The following is a 15872-nucleotide window of genomic DNA, read 5'->3' as shown; positions in this document are numbered from 1 at the left end:
TCTGTAGCAGAAGTCGTCTGAAGAATGACAAATGTGGATACTTAACTCATTTATGTTAGGAGGTGGGGAAGTAAGTCACTGATGTCACACGCTGGTGGTACTTATATGTGGTTGCACTCCGTCAGGGTGGTTTAGAGCCAACGCAAAGCCACATGATGCCACCTAGCAGCACACAGAAGCGCTACTACAAAATTCTCACAGATCCAGGTAGCACCTGGGGAATATTCTAAGGCAGGGAATCTGCATTTAGATGTGTCCATCATAATAGTACAATTTACATGAAAGAAAAGGAGTACACACTTGTTAATTTGTATGTTGTATCTTTATTCCTATTTTGTAGTTTCCAATGTTCATAAGGGAAAACAAAGAGTGTGCTTGTAATTAAGTTACATGTAAATAGCTATAAAAACATAGCTAAGTAAAAAAAAGGTAGTAATACCTAAACAGTATATACTTACAAGCAGCAATAAAATTAATATCTATATAAAACTAGCAGTGCAATGATACAAAAGTAAGCAGCTTTATATCACAAAATACAGCTTTTAAATACAGAATAGCACCATCTTTTAAGATGACATTTAGAAATGTAAACGTGATAAGTAGATTCAAGTATATATGCAATACACCCTTACCCAGACCAAAAAAATAAAAATATTTGTACCAGAACATTAGGTTTTACAAACCCTGCACAACATAGTACATATGGGCACTTCTCAGTGCAAAATAAAAGCTTGTGTTATCCTCGTATTATCATTGGCAATCACATTGGTCAACATTTTGGATTGCCACATCTTCAATTTATTTACGTCAACTTACCCTACAAGAGTCACAAACGCAGGGAAATTCAAATACCTTAATTGTGGAATGTGTAGTGCAAGCATTCACTGTGTTTTTCTGCTGCATTCTCCCAAAACCTTGCTCTTATAAAAATATTGAAATACCGATGACAAAAAAACTATAAACTTGATTAAATTAACTAGTTCTCTACTAAAAAATTTTTTTTTTAAAGCAACAGTTTACCAGAACAGTTCTTTCCTTGCATACTCTAAGCAACTGTGTGCATTTTAAGAGTTTCAATTATGCCGTACAAGTTGATGGCCGTGTTCACCAAGTGTTAGCTCATTCTTTGGGCTGCAAGGATTTAATGAGCTTTATCACTTGGCTCAAACCCGAACAAGGAAGCTCAGTTGTTTTTACAACACCATCCGTGTCTCACCTTTTATTAATGTGAGATGCTAGGTTTTTAATTAAGGTACAGAGTCAGCAAGCAAAGATTTAACAACTAGAGTAGTTTACTTCTTTGTGGTTTGCCATTCTAAGTACAATTGTTAATTGGGGAATCCGACCCATGAGTTGGACTCTAAAGGTCCACAAAGAAAAGAGGAATTACTGATTTCCCTGTGGTAATTCCAAATAAGATTTTTTAGTAATTACTCTTTTTTCCTTAGACTCTCACATGTGGATAATGACTGTTGTGAGCAGCCGATATCTGTTTGGAAGTAAAGAGAACCAAAGTGTTCCTGCAGATCTCTCAATTCTTAGGGACCCATTGTTGCTTGTATCCTCTCCATTACAATTAGGAGGCCACCTGAAATAAGGGCCTTAGGGCCAGATGTACGACCGTTTTTTGCTGTCGCAAAAGGGAAATCAACCCATTTGCGATCGTAAAAACATGATGGTGGTATGCACATATGCTATTTTGCGAGTCACTGACTTGCAAAATAGAGTTTGCGACTCGCTGTTAGGAAGGGGCATGCCAAGGGCGTCCCTTCCTAATAGCGAGTCTAAACGGCATGTACCATTGTTTTGCGACCACATTTGCAGTCGCAAAACTCGCAGTTTACCACCTACTTGATGTAGGTGGTAATCCACTCGCAAACGGGAAGGGGTTCAAAGGGGACCCATTCCCCTTTGTGAGTGTGTGCAAAAATATTTGTTAAGAGCAGGCAGTGGTCCCAAGTTTCATTTTTCTTTTTTAAATGCATCCCGTTTCCCTTTAAGGAAATTGGGCTGCAAGAAAAAAAGAGCTTTATTTGAAAAGCAGTCACAGACATGGTGGTCTGCTGACCCCAGCAGGCCACCATCCCTGTGTGTGCTAGCCATTCCCAATGGGGTCGCAAATTACGCTTGCCTCATGAATATTAATGAGGCATGCAATTTGCGACCCAATTGGGAATCGCAAATAGTGTCTCAGACACTGGTGTACATTCACTTTTGCAAGCCACAATTTAACGCAAATTTTGACTCGCAAAAGTGAATGGTCGTACATCTGGCCCATAATCTGTTATAGTTGCTCTACTAACTTGAAGTAGACTGATAATATCTAGGTCTGCTTTGTCTTATGAACAAGTGACCCCTGAAACCTCTGTGCTGGAGGTTAGCAGAGGTAGATATGGCTCACATAACCTGTAAAATAGCATCCACATCATTAATGAACCAGTCTCTGTTTGCACAAAAATACTACAGTAGTAACTGTAGGAAAACCTATCATACATAGAAGGAAACCATGGTGTTACAGTACAGGATTGAAAACATATCAAATGTCTTATATTACAGAAACGCAAAAATGTATACTGTAACTGCTATTAACACAAATCACAAATTTAAGCTCAAATTCGTTCCCAAATATTCCTATTGTGAGCTTTATGTTGATGGCCGAAGATATCAGTCACCGAAATGGGGGTTCTTAAATGCCCAGCTTATTCTTCAGATTTGTTTTCATCCAATGCAAAAGCCAATCTTACTATTCTTGCTTAAAGTCAATGATTAATCCCAGACATAAAATGTGCTCTTACAGAGTACACAGCCACAGGTGAAAAATCAATGCTTTCACGTGGGCCGTAAAAAAGACCCCACGAATTTTCTTTCAGCAATAACGGCTTCTATGGATAGATGTAGATTGTGGGACCTGTATGTACAAAAAATATTACTTACTCTACTGATTTATTGAAGCTTTGCAAGTGCACAAAACATGTTTACTAATGCACGATGTACTGTCTAGAATGAGCATTTACAAGACAACAGGGCGGGAGTTGGCATGGTATGGCCCAATGACCATGCTTTCCTTTTACTGAGAGATGTGCTACCTGTGCACGTCACACATCCTTGCTTCTTGCAATTGTTGTGTTATTCTGGATTAAGATCACTTGCGATCATGTGGCTGAACAATGCTTCTGAGGACTTATCTCTCGAATCCTTGTGCAGCTCCTGCCAGCGTTCATGCATGGTAGTGATACATGCAATGACCCGTGACTACAGTAGACTGGGACTGTTCTCAAAGCTCGAGACCAGAAATAATTCAGGCACATTGGCTTTTTGTTTTATCTGCACTAATAATAATTAAATCACACATTCCGCACTAATTTCGGTAACTGTAAATCACAAAACATAGAGAAGACATGAGTTACTCTCCACTTCACCTATAAATTTCAAGTTTACATAGATTGCCAAATTAACGTACAGACAGAGACTATAGCAGGAATTTCAGAAATAACATGAACATCACGGGAAAAAGCGAGAAGGCATTATCTTTTGTTTGGCAGCTACTTGGTAGCTAAATAGTATATTTTAAAAGCTGGTACAAATGTTATTTACTTGTGATAAGACATTTTGATTTGCTGCTTTAGGTCTGCCCGAGACCTTCATTAAATACAAGACATTTTGTAATTAGAACAATTGGGAAGGCTCTAATGCATTTCACTCATCAACACTGGTATTCACAAACTTATATTTCACAGTTATTTAGGTCCAACAGTTCCTTTTCCCACATACAATCATCAGAGGACTGTAGACTCTGGGAAGTAAGTGCAGGCAAACATTAACAGTGAGTACATTCAAGTGGAGCAATAACCTGAAAAACACATCCGCTTCCAGGCTGTAAACACTTGCAACAAAACTGCATCTTTTTCTTCACAGATATTGCAGATGCATTGCACCGTGCACCACAACAGTGCTGCACTGTATCAATGTTTTGCCAAAGGACTGAGCAAACAGTCCAGAATGATTTCAAGTATAACTAGCCAAGGCACCAGAACAGGATTTGATGTCAAACATTAGCTGAAGAGAGAGTACAGGTCCTGGTATGGGAAGTTGGTGCACGGATGCATAACATGACCCATATGGCCAGACTTAAAGAGGATCCACATGAAGTTGACCAAAAACAGCTACATTTGGTTAAGAGCTCCATCACTTTCAAAATTATGGTACCCGAACCGCAAATTCAGTTAGACTCACAGTAGTAAAATGTTTTTTTTAAATAACAAGCAAAAATGTGATATTTTTATAGGTGCACCGTTCAACTTTTGGAAAAATGTAATCATTTTACTATTAATAAAGCGCACTTTCAGCGGTTGGAAGATACACGGAGGAGCAGGCTCAATGGACTCACTGAATCACGACAGCCGGGCAAGGAGCACAGCGTGGTATTCAGGTGTGTCGAGTTCCATTCTTGATGGACTGATCATTTTGTAGAAGTAACCTTGTGGTCTCTAGTGACACCTCTTGCGATGATCAATTCACTCTCTCACTCAGTACCACCACTTGAAATCTGCAGCCTCCTCTGAGCAGAGCTGCTGGTTCTCAGTGCTCCTTCACTTCTTCGCCAAGTGATGGGGCTTCCAAGGCTTCCTGGGGTTTTGAAAAAGGTTTCATGTTGTGTCCGGTGAATATTCTTGGGAGTTTGTGGGGTTGACGACTGCAGAGAAAGATATAAAAACATCATTCTTTTTCTAATTCACACCAGGAAAGATGAACTTAACACAGTTTTGCATCATTTTGTATTCAACAGACTACTCCAGTGAACAGCAGTTTATTTAGTATTCTGTAAAAGTGCATTGCTTGTATACTTTGGGAAACCAGTTGATAATGTAAAACCATAAAACCAACATTTGCACTGAAAACTGGTACAACAGCTCCTTAATAAATACTAACATAAAAGTGCCAAAAATAGAGACAATGCAGTTCAAGATCGTCAACACATCCATGAACATGTATATATTTGACCATGCTAGAGCAACTGAAAAGCTATAAGGCATCTTTATGTAGGAAGGAAAGCCTCTTAACAGTTGCTTTAAAACTGCGTTGGAAGACTAGATCCTAAGGTATAGAAAAAGAGTTCTCCTATGGAAGGATACAAGGAGGAAAATGCACAACCTGGAAGTAGTACAAGTGTCCTTGTGGTGGTCAAATACTGTTAGGTTTAAGGGCAGAATCGGTGGCACAAAAGGGGAAGGTATGGGCAACTCTGGAGAGGTGTCAGGTTTGGAGTTATTTGAAAGCAAGCACGGTACATTTGTACACGAGTATTTATCTACCCTCCTATCAAGTACTGAGAACATTCAAGAGCATTGAATCTTTATTGCCACTCTCTATCTTGGTTGGATTATACTTTTGCACACACACAAAGTGCAATTCCAAATGTCGACAGTAACGTGGGGAGAGAATGTGGTCTAACGGCTAGGACGGTCGACCTCGGAACTGGGGAACTAGGTTCGAGTCTCGGCAGGGAAGCTCAACATTCTGTGATTCTGGGCAAATCAATTAATCTCCCCATGCCTAACAAAAGTAATCTGTAACATAACTGGTGCTCATGTAAAGTGCTCTGATACCTTCAGGTCTAGTTCGCGATATATAAAACTCCACACAAAAAAAGACAGCTGTGCAAGTTTCAGGGTTCACAGGAGAATGCAAAGAGGCTAACTTGAATAAAGACCCAAGTGCTAAAGATTGCCCTAAGAGAAATAGTAAGAAAGAATATGGTAAACTATTGCCTCTCAGGCAGGGCAGAATAGTAACTACCAGTTTATAGCTACATGATTGCTCAAAGATAAAAAAGATTTCCAATAGGGATAAAAGAATTATTACACCACAGGGCACCAATATGCATTTTCTTGGTCATTTCCAAATCATACATTTAAAATTAGTGACAACAGAACAAATAGCAGAAGAGCCTGTTATGACTGATGATGCATGCATCACTCTGCCAAGGGCAGAAGAGACTTACAGCAGTTTGAATTCATTAAGTCAAAAGTTGTATTATAGTTTACCTTGTGAAGGCTAGCCTTTTAGAAACTATGTATATTTTACAAACATGGGAAAGTAATTGTAGGAAGCTGGCTATTAATGTGGTGTATCAAAAATTTGATATATTGTGTAAAGAGTCCAGGAGTTCTCTTATGAGTGGACAGGGGCTAACTATGGCAATCCCAAAGTGCTCTGTTAGGGGGTAGTGAGGTTGAGCAGTCTTAGGCTTAACACAGATGAGTGCAAGACATCAATAATGAGACATGCGACTCAAAAAGAAGATCCACACAAATTTATAAAAATGTATCTATATATATGTTTAGGCATCAGAAGAAAATTGTTCAGGTGAGTACGTTTATAAATATGAATTATTTTCAGTTCAAAAAGTCGAACTTTCTGGAGAATGCAATGTTATCCTATCGGCTATATGCTATATGGCAGAAACCAGCCAACAAGCTCATCAGCAGATGGTAGGTTTTATGGGGGTGCCTCTAAGGTGCCCTCAGGGTGCATGTATTGAGGAATCCATCAATGGAATCAGTGTGGGTTTATCAATAAGAGATGTTTGATACCAAATATCCCTATTTTCAGTGAAGCCATCATGTAGCTGGGGAACTAATGTTCACCAGTGTCCCCTCACATGTAACATTCAGCATCCTGCCTTAGGGTGGTCAGGCCTGCTTTAGGAGTGACTTACAAATATCGCATGTAGTGCTAGGGGACATGCACCAAGACACGTATACTACAAAAGCAGCCTTGCATGTGCATGGTGAGGAGTCCCTTTGGGTGGCACAATTCGTGCTGCTGCCCTTAGTGACCTTCTTTAGTACCTCAGGCCCTAGATACCAGGGGTGTCATTTACTAGGGACTTACAGAGGGTGCTAAAGGTTTTGCCAATTGGGGACACAATTGTACAGTTTTAGGAAAGAGCTCTGGCACTGGAGGCCTGGTATGCATGAACCCAGGGCGCTTCCAGTCGAAATAACATCAGTTACCAGGTAAAAAGTGGGGGTGACCATGGCAAAAAGAGCTACTTTCTTACAGTCATGGCCAAAGGATCAGATCCTTCCCAAACCAAACACACAAAGTCAAACTGCTCACTCAGGTCCAATTCAATAAAAAATCACACCAATCGTTCAGCTTTGGAATGAATTGCATCCAGATCTTTATAACCAACCAATTTGACCGCTTTAACAAATAATTTTTACCAAGCTTGGCTTGACTTGAATTTTCTTGACAAAATACTGACCTGTTCAAAACAACTTTATCAGGCACAAAGAACACGTCTGTGGGTTCTTCTCAACTGAGAAACAGTATGATACGTTTTTGTCTCCAATTTGAGATTTCATGAGTAGAAACAGTGTCTGAATTCATGAGGTGGCCAGACTCCCTGGCGCTGAAAAGCGGTAGTTTTGCCAAAACGGCTATGAGCCTTGCACAATGTGCCTGATGAAATGTCACACCTCAAGCTACACTGGCAACTAGCTGCAGGCTATACTAAGTGGGATATGCCCTTCTGTAGGAAATTGGGTTTTTGTTGTAGTTGTCCCACCCGTATTAGCTACTAGATGCTGATTTTTGACTCAGACAGTGCACTGAGGCTACTAACTAAACCTCAGTGCCAGTGCTCCTTCCTTAAAACAAGGTGATGTCCAATTGTTTCACAATTGGCTAAGAACTTTAGAACCCCTGCATGTCCCTAGTAAATGGTACCCCAGGGGTCAAAAGGAGGACAAACAGGAACTTCTCTCTCCAACTGAGCATGAGGTAGAGTTCTTACTGGCATAAAACGTGTCAGTGGCTGGGTGCAACAAAGCCTATCAGATGGAGTAGAGGGTTTCTTAATGGATTTCATACCCATACAGCAAATGGGGACACCTATTCAGGTTGTCTGCTTTCTGGTTTTAGGTTCCCAGCAATGTAAGAGGCTAGTTCAAGATGACGGCTCTTTCCCACACTTTTGCTGTTAGTTGGCAGAATTGCAAAGAGTGAACACTTCTTGCCTTGCTGGTAGAATAGGGCTGTGTTCTTGTCCATATCAGCCATTCACATTCTGGGCTAATCCTCTGGAAAGAAGGCTTTTTATACAACCATGAAAACCACTTCCATACCACCACATTTATGCAAAGCACTGGTGGAGATTACCTTTCGGTGACCCACCACCTTCCCTCCACCAAAATTCTGTAAGTTACAATAATTTGTGGTTATCATACAGGCACTTCACCAAAAAAGGCAGAAGCATGAGCTCTATGGCTCAATGTATGCACTGGTTGTGTGGATGGGGACAGAATTAGACTGCCTGCCCAGCACTTGATCTAAGTGCTCGAAACTGTACAGCAGGAGAGAATGCATGCGGAGCAGAGCTTAGCATTGAATGGCCACCATGATGCAAGATGCATGTTACCTAGTAGAGGTCAATACTTGGGTAAGGCCTAGGGGAAGGCCTTTGCTAATCCGAATTACAGAATGAGCCCACAGAATTGGATCCTCACGTAGGGCATGACGGGAGGCTCAGGGTGAGGCAGGCTATTGAAGAGTGGACCCTTCTGAAGATACAGAAGGGCAGCGATCAGGACCAGGATCTTGGTGCAGATTTTTAGGGAGGGTAGACATGTTTCGACCATAGTGCAGCACTCTGTATCTGTACTGTTGGTTTTCCAGTGTATTTCTGTATCATGGGTACATGCAAGCATCTTTCAAGTCCATTAAGTGTTGCTAGTCATTGTTATGTACAGATGCAAGATGTAGAGCCAACATTAGGATCTTTACTTTTGATGGGTCCCCACTTTGCAGTATTTCTCAAACAGAGATTACATGAACCAGGCCTTAGAAAGAGAAGGCAGTCACTTAAGTCTAGAGCGAACAAAGCGATGACTGAAAGGACTGCAAAGAAGAGGCTGGAAAAAGGAGACTGTGGCTTGGACAGTAATATTTAGATCGTCCTTCACAATTTGCCAGTGGCTTTGTTCAGCTTGTACTTGTGCAGAAACTCAATGGTAACAGTCAAATTGGCTCTTTCGTTCAGAATAGAAGCCAATTACTTTTTCCTGGGCCTCCTGTTCTAGAACCAGAGAGGTTGGCCAAGTCTGTGCATGAATAGTTTGATGTTCATAAACTTTTGGGGATGTTAATGAAGTCCCAAATTATCAGCAGTTTTGAGCCAGTTTGGGGGCCTTGGTCTTAATATTAACTGCTGTATTTGGTGCAGGAGCTGTGGCTCCCACAAAAACTTTGATATCCTGATTCTCGGGCATGGTGTCAATCTCTTGATGGAAGTCTTGCAAGGGAATTGGCTAGGATTACATTTTACCTCCTGGAGAGTGGATTTACCATTGTACTCACCAGATACCAGAACCACATGCTTGCTGTTGTACCTTTATAGCCACCTCCCATACCTCAGCTCTTTCAGGGAGGACAGAATATGAATTAACTGGAGCCTTAAACAGCCTGCTGGCATATTCAGCAATGGACCTGAAAAGTAGAAATGGACTGCTGCTGGCAGTGCTCGAGGATACAGGGGAGCTGGTGTCGGAGTGGGTTAAACTACTGCCAACAGATACCCTAGAAGCCAGAGAGAAGCTGGTACAATGTTTACCTTGCCACTAAAGACATTCAGAAACAAATTCTGAACTGTGGAGGGACTTGCGCCCTGAGATTGGATCGGAGATGTGTGGAACAGGTGTGGACTGGAGGTGTTAGACCTCTCTGCTACAGTATTACTGATATACTGCAGTATCCTGAATGTACAAACCAGCAAATGCTGTATTAGAGTTCTAGGTATTTGCGGCATTATCCTGCAACAGCAGCGTATGAGAAACGCACTATTAGGCATGGACACCTCAAGGTTGCCTTCCGGAAAATGAGGCATGGTCTACTGTGTCACCTCTACAAACAGAGCATCACTGCAATTATAAGTGAACATTTGAGACCTGGAGAGTTGCTCACTAAAGTGCTCCTGATGTTCTTTTACAATAGCTCAGTCAACAATAAATATCTGGAAAAACCAAGTTCCCTCAGGTTGGAGCTTGAGAAAAACTATTTTTTTTTAACAAAGATTCATTAAAATCTGGTTATTCCATGCAATGGTACACGAATATCATCTGAGCAAATATGCGTTCTCAAAATTACTTACCAAAATATCCCCACTTTGGAGTTAATAATAAAAAGTCTAAACCCAATCAGGCAATAAGTTCCTAACAATTTTCTGGTATGCAACATTTCAATAGATTAAGCTGCTTGTTAAGAACTCTTCTTGAAAGTGAAATGAAAATATTGCAGTTAGGAATCAGGTGATAAGGACCTTAACACCACAGACATCACACGTTTGATAATTAAAGGGGGAGCTGCACATCAATGTAACAAGAATACCTGAAAACCAACAGTTTAAGAATAAAAAGTGAAGCCAAGAAGATCCAAAAGAAATCAAGGTAGCGTGAAATCTCACTTTAAAAGAACTGTGTGTCGGTCGAAGACATGTAAAAGAATTACTGGATAAATGATGCATTCAGTAGATACAGTATAGTACATATGGAGGACATTTCTCAGTGTTATGATAGAAGGTTCGGTAGTAGTAACACCAGGAGGCGGACCTCTCAAGCAGCCAAGGAAGAGAGGCTAGAAACTAAAATTATGTGACTATAATATATTTGAGGTGGTAGTTTAATCTGAGCTGTAGCCAAAAAGACAGAATGGAATTAACTGTGGTTATCCTGATTTAAGATCATTACCTAGCTGAATTATGTGATTTTTTTCCAAATGCTTCAGCATTCTAACGCACTCGTTTATATTCACTTACAATGTCTAGCACAAAATGTGTTACAAACTTGCATTTGTGCATGAAATGCTTGCCCTATGATTTTATAATTCGCCATCAAATATACATGACAAAACCATAGAAAGGAGCGGTGGTGTTTATAGTCACAAACATGGAGAGAGGAACTGATGCAATGTGAAGTGAGTCACAGTTTCGAATATTACTTTATCCCCATTGTTGTTCGGCTCATTAACACGACTACAGAGTCTAAAACAAACTTAAGGTAAAGTAGAGGTACCAGCAATATGAAACTAAGAACGTGTGGCCAGCAGTTAAAAAACAAAATTGTTTGTATGGCGAAATTAAAATGATCTTATCTTTTTTAATTGTGTTCTTTTAACTAGAAATACTTATTTCAATTGCTTACCTGTTGAGGATTTTTCATCGCCAGTGGTTGTCCTCTGCAAACAGCTGAGTCCGTCCTAACTGAGCTTTCTGCGCTTCCTACCACTGGAGAATAGACCTGAAGGGACTCCAAAGAAGGTGACTCGTCAGCCTTTGATGCAACCATTGATGCAGCTCCAATTAGAAGGTGAGTCGCTGACGCCATGCCAGGTGCATTAAAATTCATTGACCCAACATTTGTAGCGGAGGTAGACGGAGCTGTAGGCAGCTGACCGGCGATGGAGGGCGAGCAGAGAAAGGGGAACTGAGCCAATGAAGAAGATGGCACCATCACACATGGAACATTCACTGGGGGTAAATGACTGGTAGAAAGTGCAACAGCACCGGTGGCTTGATTTGCAGATAACAAGAAATTGAACCCATTTAAACCTAAGGAAAAGAACACATGAGACATAAATAGGCAGAAAATCATTTTTGAGTTAACTTAGAAACTAACAAATTTATGTTCAAGCACAACTTAATTTGTCTTTGTTTGCCTAGAAAGCCATACAGTATACCATGAACATGTTACGAAAAATATAACATACATGTAAGGCACACCTTTTTTGTAAATCTAATAAAAGAGCATTTTTATGTAAAAGTCACTTACAAGCAGAGGAAGGCACATAGAGATACTGTGGTACGGAAGCCATATTTTCTTGAATAAATGTTCCTTTGGGGTGTACAAGTTCACTGTGGTCCATTTGCAAAGTCATATTCTTCTGTCCATTAAAAGCATAGGACTTATTTAACTCTTGTTCCTCTGCAATACCCGGGCTGTGACATCTTGTTTGACAGTGATCATCTCCCTGATCCGCTGGCAAGCAGCTGTCTCTCTGGAGATATTTTAGCTCAGTTGGCTTTAGGTGTTTCTAGAAAGAAAATAAACAAAATGCTGTGTTGATATGTGAACAAGATGCACTTCCCCTGCACATTCAAAAAAAAAAAAGCAAGCATTATTTAAAATGATAGAGGGAATACAGAACAATTACCACCCATGTGCATTGGCATCAGACAAATATCAAATGCTAATCACCTACAGTTCTTTAAAAAATAACTCAGAACTCAAAATTTTTAATAAACAAATCTGGACTCAGCTTAATGCTGTTTTTCATACCACACCCTCTTTCTCAGTCAATAACTTTTTTTCTGGGAAGCTTATCTGAAGATTGGAATTTGGTTAAATCACAAGTACAAATCGTAGACTTGTTGCTTTTCAACAGATAACAAAGAATAGAAAGGATACATCTAAACGGTCATATTTAACATGGTGGTACGCTGTAGGTCATAGCCACAGACTAGATACAACCTTTGTATATCCCCTACCTCTTGCTAAGAAACGTTTACAGCTATGGTCTCCTGTCACACTATTTTTAGATAATAGCGCAAAAAAGTATTTTGCTTCTGTCCCCCTGCTATAAGAATGTCCCCCTGCTATAAGAAGTTGTTCAGCCTCCCTGACTTCCCTTCTATTGATAATAACAATGTTTAGAATGCTTTTTTTTTAGATTATCCTTGCTATTACATATTCCTACCATATTAAGTCTTTCTTCTTCTTTTATTGTGGGTTTGACAAACCAGCTCTCCGTATTTCTTAAAATGTTTTATTTGTCTCCTCTAGACAGAATTTGATATATCAATGCTATTTCCTATGTAATCTTTAATGTTTGATTGTACGAAGTATTGATGTTTGTTCAATTTTTTCAATAAACGTGCTTTTGAAACTAAAAAAACAACGCAGTATAACACATTTATGAAAATTAGAGATTTTGTACTTCACGTGCTCACCTTAAAGTAACCACTATCTAAGAGGCCCTGCTTCTGCAATAGTGTTGAGAAGATTGTTTTTTGGTTGTAGAATACCTCATGTGTAATCCCTCCTGGGCAAAAATCAAGGTTTTCTTTCAAAAACAGTACTGCTTTGACATACACTATTTCAGAAACATTTTCTGTACAAAACTATCCTGATAACCCAGATCTGTCATGTATGCTATGGGATCTAATTTTCACCTGAAGGTTCTACCACACATTCTTATTTTGATACAGGTGGGAAGGGACTTTGACTCAAACAGGGGAGCTGCCTCCAGTAGCAATGACAATGCACTCATCCTTCCTGATCAGCTTAGTCAACTCCTACAAAAAGTTATCTTCCCATGATATTTCAACTGAAAGCCATTTCTCAAATACTTTGAATACTATTACATTAGTTTGTATGCACATTCAGGACAAATGGTAACATACTCTGAGTAAAGTATTATTCCAAGTCCTGAAGAGATAATTTGCTAACGTGATCAGTCCTCAAAATTTCAGTGGTGATAACACCATCAATCTTAAATGGATAATATGAAGGATTGGGAACACATGTTTGGTATTCATTTTCTCAAACGCATCTATTGCATCAATAAGGCATTATGCAACAATTTTTTCTGCCTGCTTCTGTGTGCACAAGAAGAGCACTAGAATTTGAAAATGTTCATTTTTGAAGACGGAGACCAATTGCATCATGTAACATGCACATACAGGAGTTTTACGTGGAATCTTAGCGTGTTTGGTGTGTTGGATCAAACATTTTATACTTGCTTTCTCACATTTGAAATCCTTATGTACATAAAAATACCATGTACCTTCGGTAAAACGAGTGAGAGTGCATCTTCTTGCATATCAGTCTTTCGGATTTTATTAGCTGGTTCCTCCTCTTCGCCAGCTGAACATGGGGACACTGCAGAGGAGGCCAATGATGATCTATCTGGGGATGCCCAACTATCGTAATGGCTCCTGCAAAAGTCTCCTGCATTAGTAAGGTTTTCTGTTGTAGAACTGTCCCTGAGGTTGTGGTACAACATGTACACTGAAGCAGAAGGAAGGCAGACAAATGGCTGGCTTGTGAGCAGCGCAGGGTTCCTGTTGTCAGCTGTGGCAGTGGTATGTCCAAGCATGCAATTCTGCAGAGATATCTGAGAATTATTTGACTGGGATGCAGTTGATGTTATTTGTGTAGATTTGAGGCAATGTTCTGACTCCCTCGGCGCAGGGAGCCCAACAGAGAAAGGCGTAGTAGCACTGTTTCCTGCAAAACGGCTCCTTTCAGGGGAAGGCTTTCTACTCCTAGAAATAGCAAAACAAAAAAGTAATTTATTGTATATCAGCTTAAGGACTTTCAGAAAAAACAAAATCACATATTCATTTTTAAGACATGCTACTGCAGAATGAGGTTAGCAGTTTTTAATCCTTCAATTACTTACCGGTAATTACATTACTCTGAGTCCTCTTCCCTCGCTTCTATTCATTACTACATTGAGGCAATCCTGCCTCACTAGACATCAATACCACATGGTTCTTTCACGAATAAAAATGAACCTTGTCCTCCAATCCTCCTGTAAATATCAGGTAACCCGACAAGTCCAATTTTGGTTGGCCAGTAAGTAATTGAAGCATTACCTCAACGTCCCATCCCTTGCTTCCCTTCATTTCTACATTGAAATGTGCAAAGCCAAACAGGACGACCAAAAAGGTACTGCACAAACTCATGTTTATTAGACACAAAAGACAAAAGGCCCGAGTCAGATCTTGGTTGACAGGTTACTCTGTTACAACGGTGGCGGATATCTCGTCCGCAAAATATAAATCCCATAGGATTTAGTGTAATTTATATTTCAGTGGACAAGATACCAGTCACCACTGTGATAGGGTAACCCATCTCGATCTAAATGAGGCCTACAGTAATGAACCACTATTTAGATGTCATAGTGGCCAACATCTTAAACCCAAACACTTCAGATAGTTCAGCCTCCTGAACAATCCTATAATGAGTAGCAAAAGTCAAAGGAGACACCCAGGTGGCTGCGCTGCAGATCTCAGCAATGGAAGCCCCCTGTACCTCAGCCCATGAGGTAGACATAGACCATGTACATCTACCCTGAACCCCCAAAGCCTTGTAGGCCACAGAAATCAATGTCCGAACCCACCAGCTGAACGAGGAAGTGAAAGGCTTCAACCCCTTATTCACAGGTCCAAAATTCACACAAACAGTGAATCGGAACGCTGGACAGGAGCAATACTATCCAAATATATAAGAAGAGCCCTCTTGACATCCAGACAATGCAGCCTCATTTCCTCAGAAGAAGAAAGAAACTCAAAAAAGGAGGGCAAAATCAACTCCTGGTCCTTATTAAACTGGGAATCAACCTTAGGATGAAATGAGAGGCCCTCAAAATGACTACAATCAAAAATCAGACAAAAAGGATTCTTGAAAGATAAGGCACCCAGTACTCTCAAACTCCTAGCCAAAGAAACAGTCCACAAAAAGCAATTCTAAGCGGTAATAACTTTATATCAACGGAATGCAGGAGCTCAAACTGCGGAGCCATCATAGGCTCCAAAACCAAAGCTAGATCCCAAGAAGGGAAGTGCTTACTAGGAGAAGGAAGACCATTCTTCAAACCCTTGAACAGAGGACCCACTAAACCTTCTGAATCTGACAGATTGTTCCAAGAACTCCTAAAAGCTTTAATAGCTGCCCACTGAAGCTTCAAACCCCAAAGACGCCCCATCCTGAAGAAATATCATCACCTCAATAAGTCAAACGAAGTAGGGTCCAAACCCTTATACTGACAGCACTCACTGAAGGCACGCCAGTGTCAAAAATAAAATGTAT

The 15872-nt window shown here is 40.3% G+C and overlaps 1 protein-coding gene across 2 annotated transcripts in view; it reads right to left on the bottom strand.

The window, feature by feature from the left end:
* Positions 1-306: 306 nt before the first annotated feature.
* The window catches only part of E2F7 (E2F transcription factor 7), a 59605-nt gene continuing 44039 nt past the window's right edge, over positions 307-15872 (bottom strand). The window contains exons 10-13 of one of the 2 annotated variants that reach the window (XM_078674254.1): positions 13843-14323; positions 11829-12090; positions 11202-11608; positions 307-4693 (exon numbers count right to left, since the gene is read on the bottom strand). In XM_078674254.1, coding sequence (XP_078530380.1) covers positions 4523-4693; positions 11202-11608; positions 11829-12090; positions 13843-14323 — 1321 coding nt within the window. In that variant the 3' untranslated portion in view covers positions 307-4522. The remainder of the gene's footprint in view (positions 4694-11201; positions 11609-11828; positions 12091-13842; positions 14324-15872) is intronic. The other variant, XM_078674252.1, reaches the window with a different exon arrangement.

This window comes from Lissotriton helveticus, chromosome 1_1 (assembly GCF_964261635.1).
Source record: "Lissotriton helveticus chromosome 1_1, aLisHel1.1, whole genome shotgun sequence".
Taxonomy (NCBI): Eukaryota; Metazoa; Chordata; class Amphibia; order Caudata; family Salamandridae; genus Lissotriton; species Lissotriton helveticus.
This window is presented reverse-complemented; position numbering and strand designations above follow the sequence as displayed.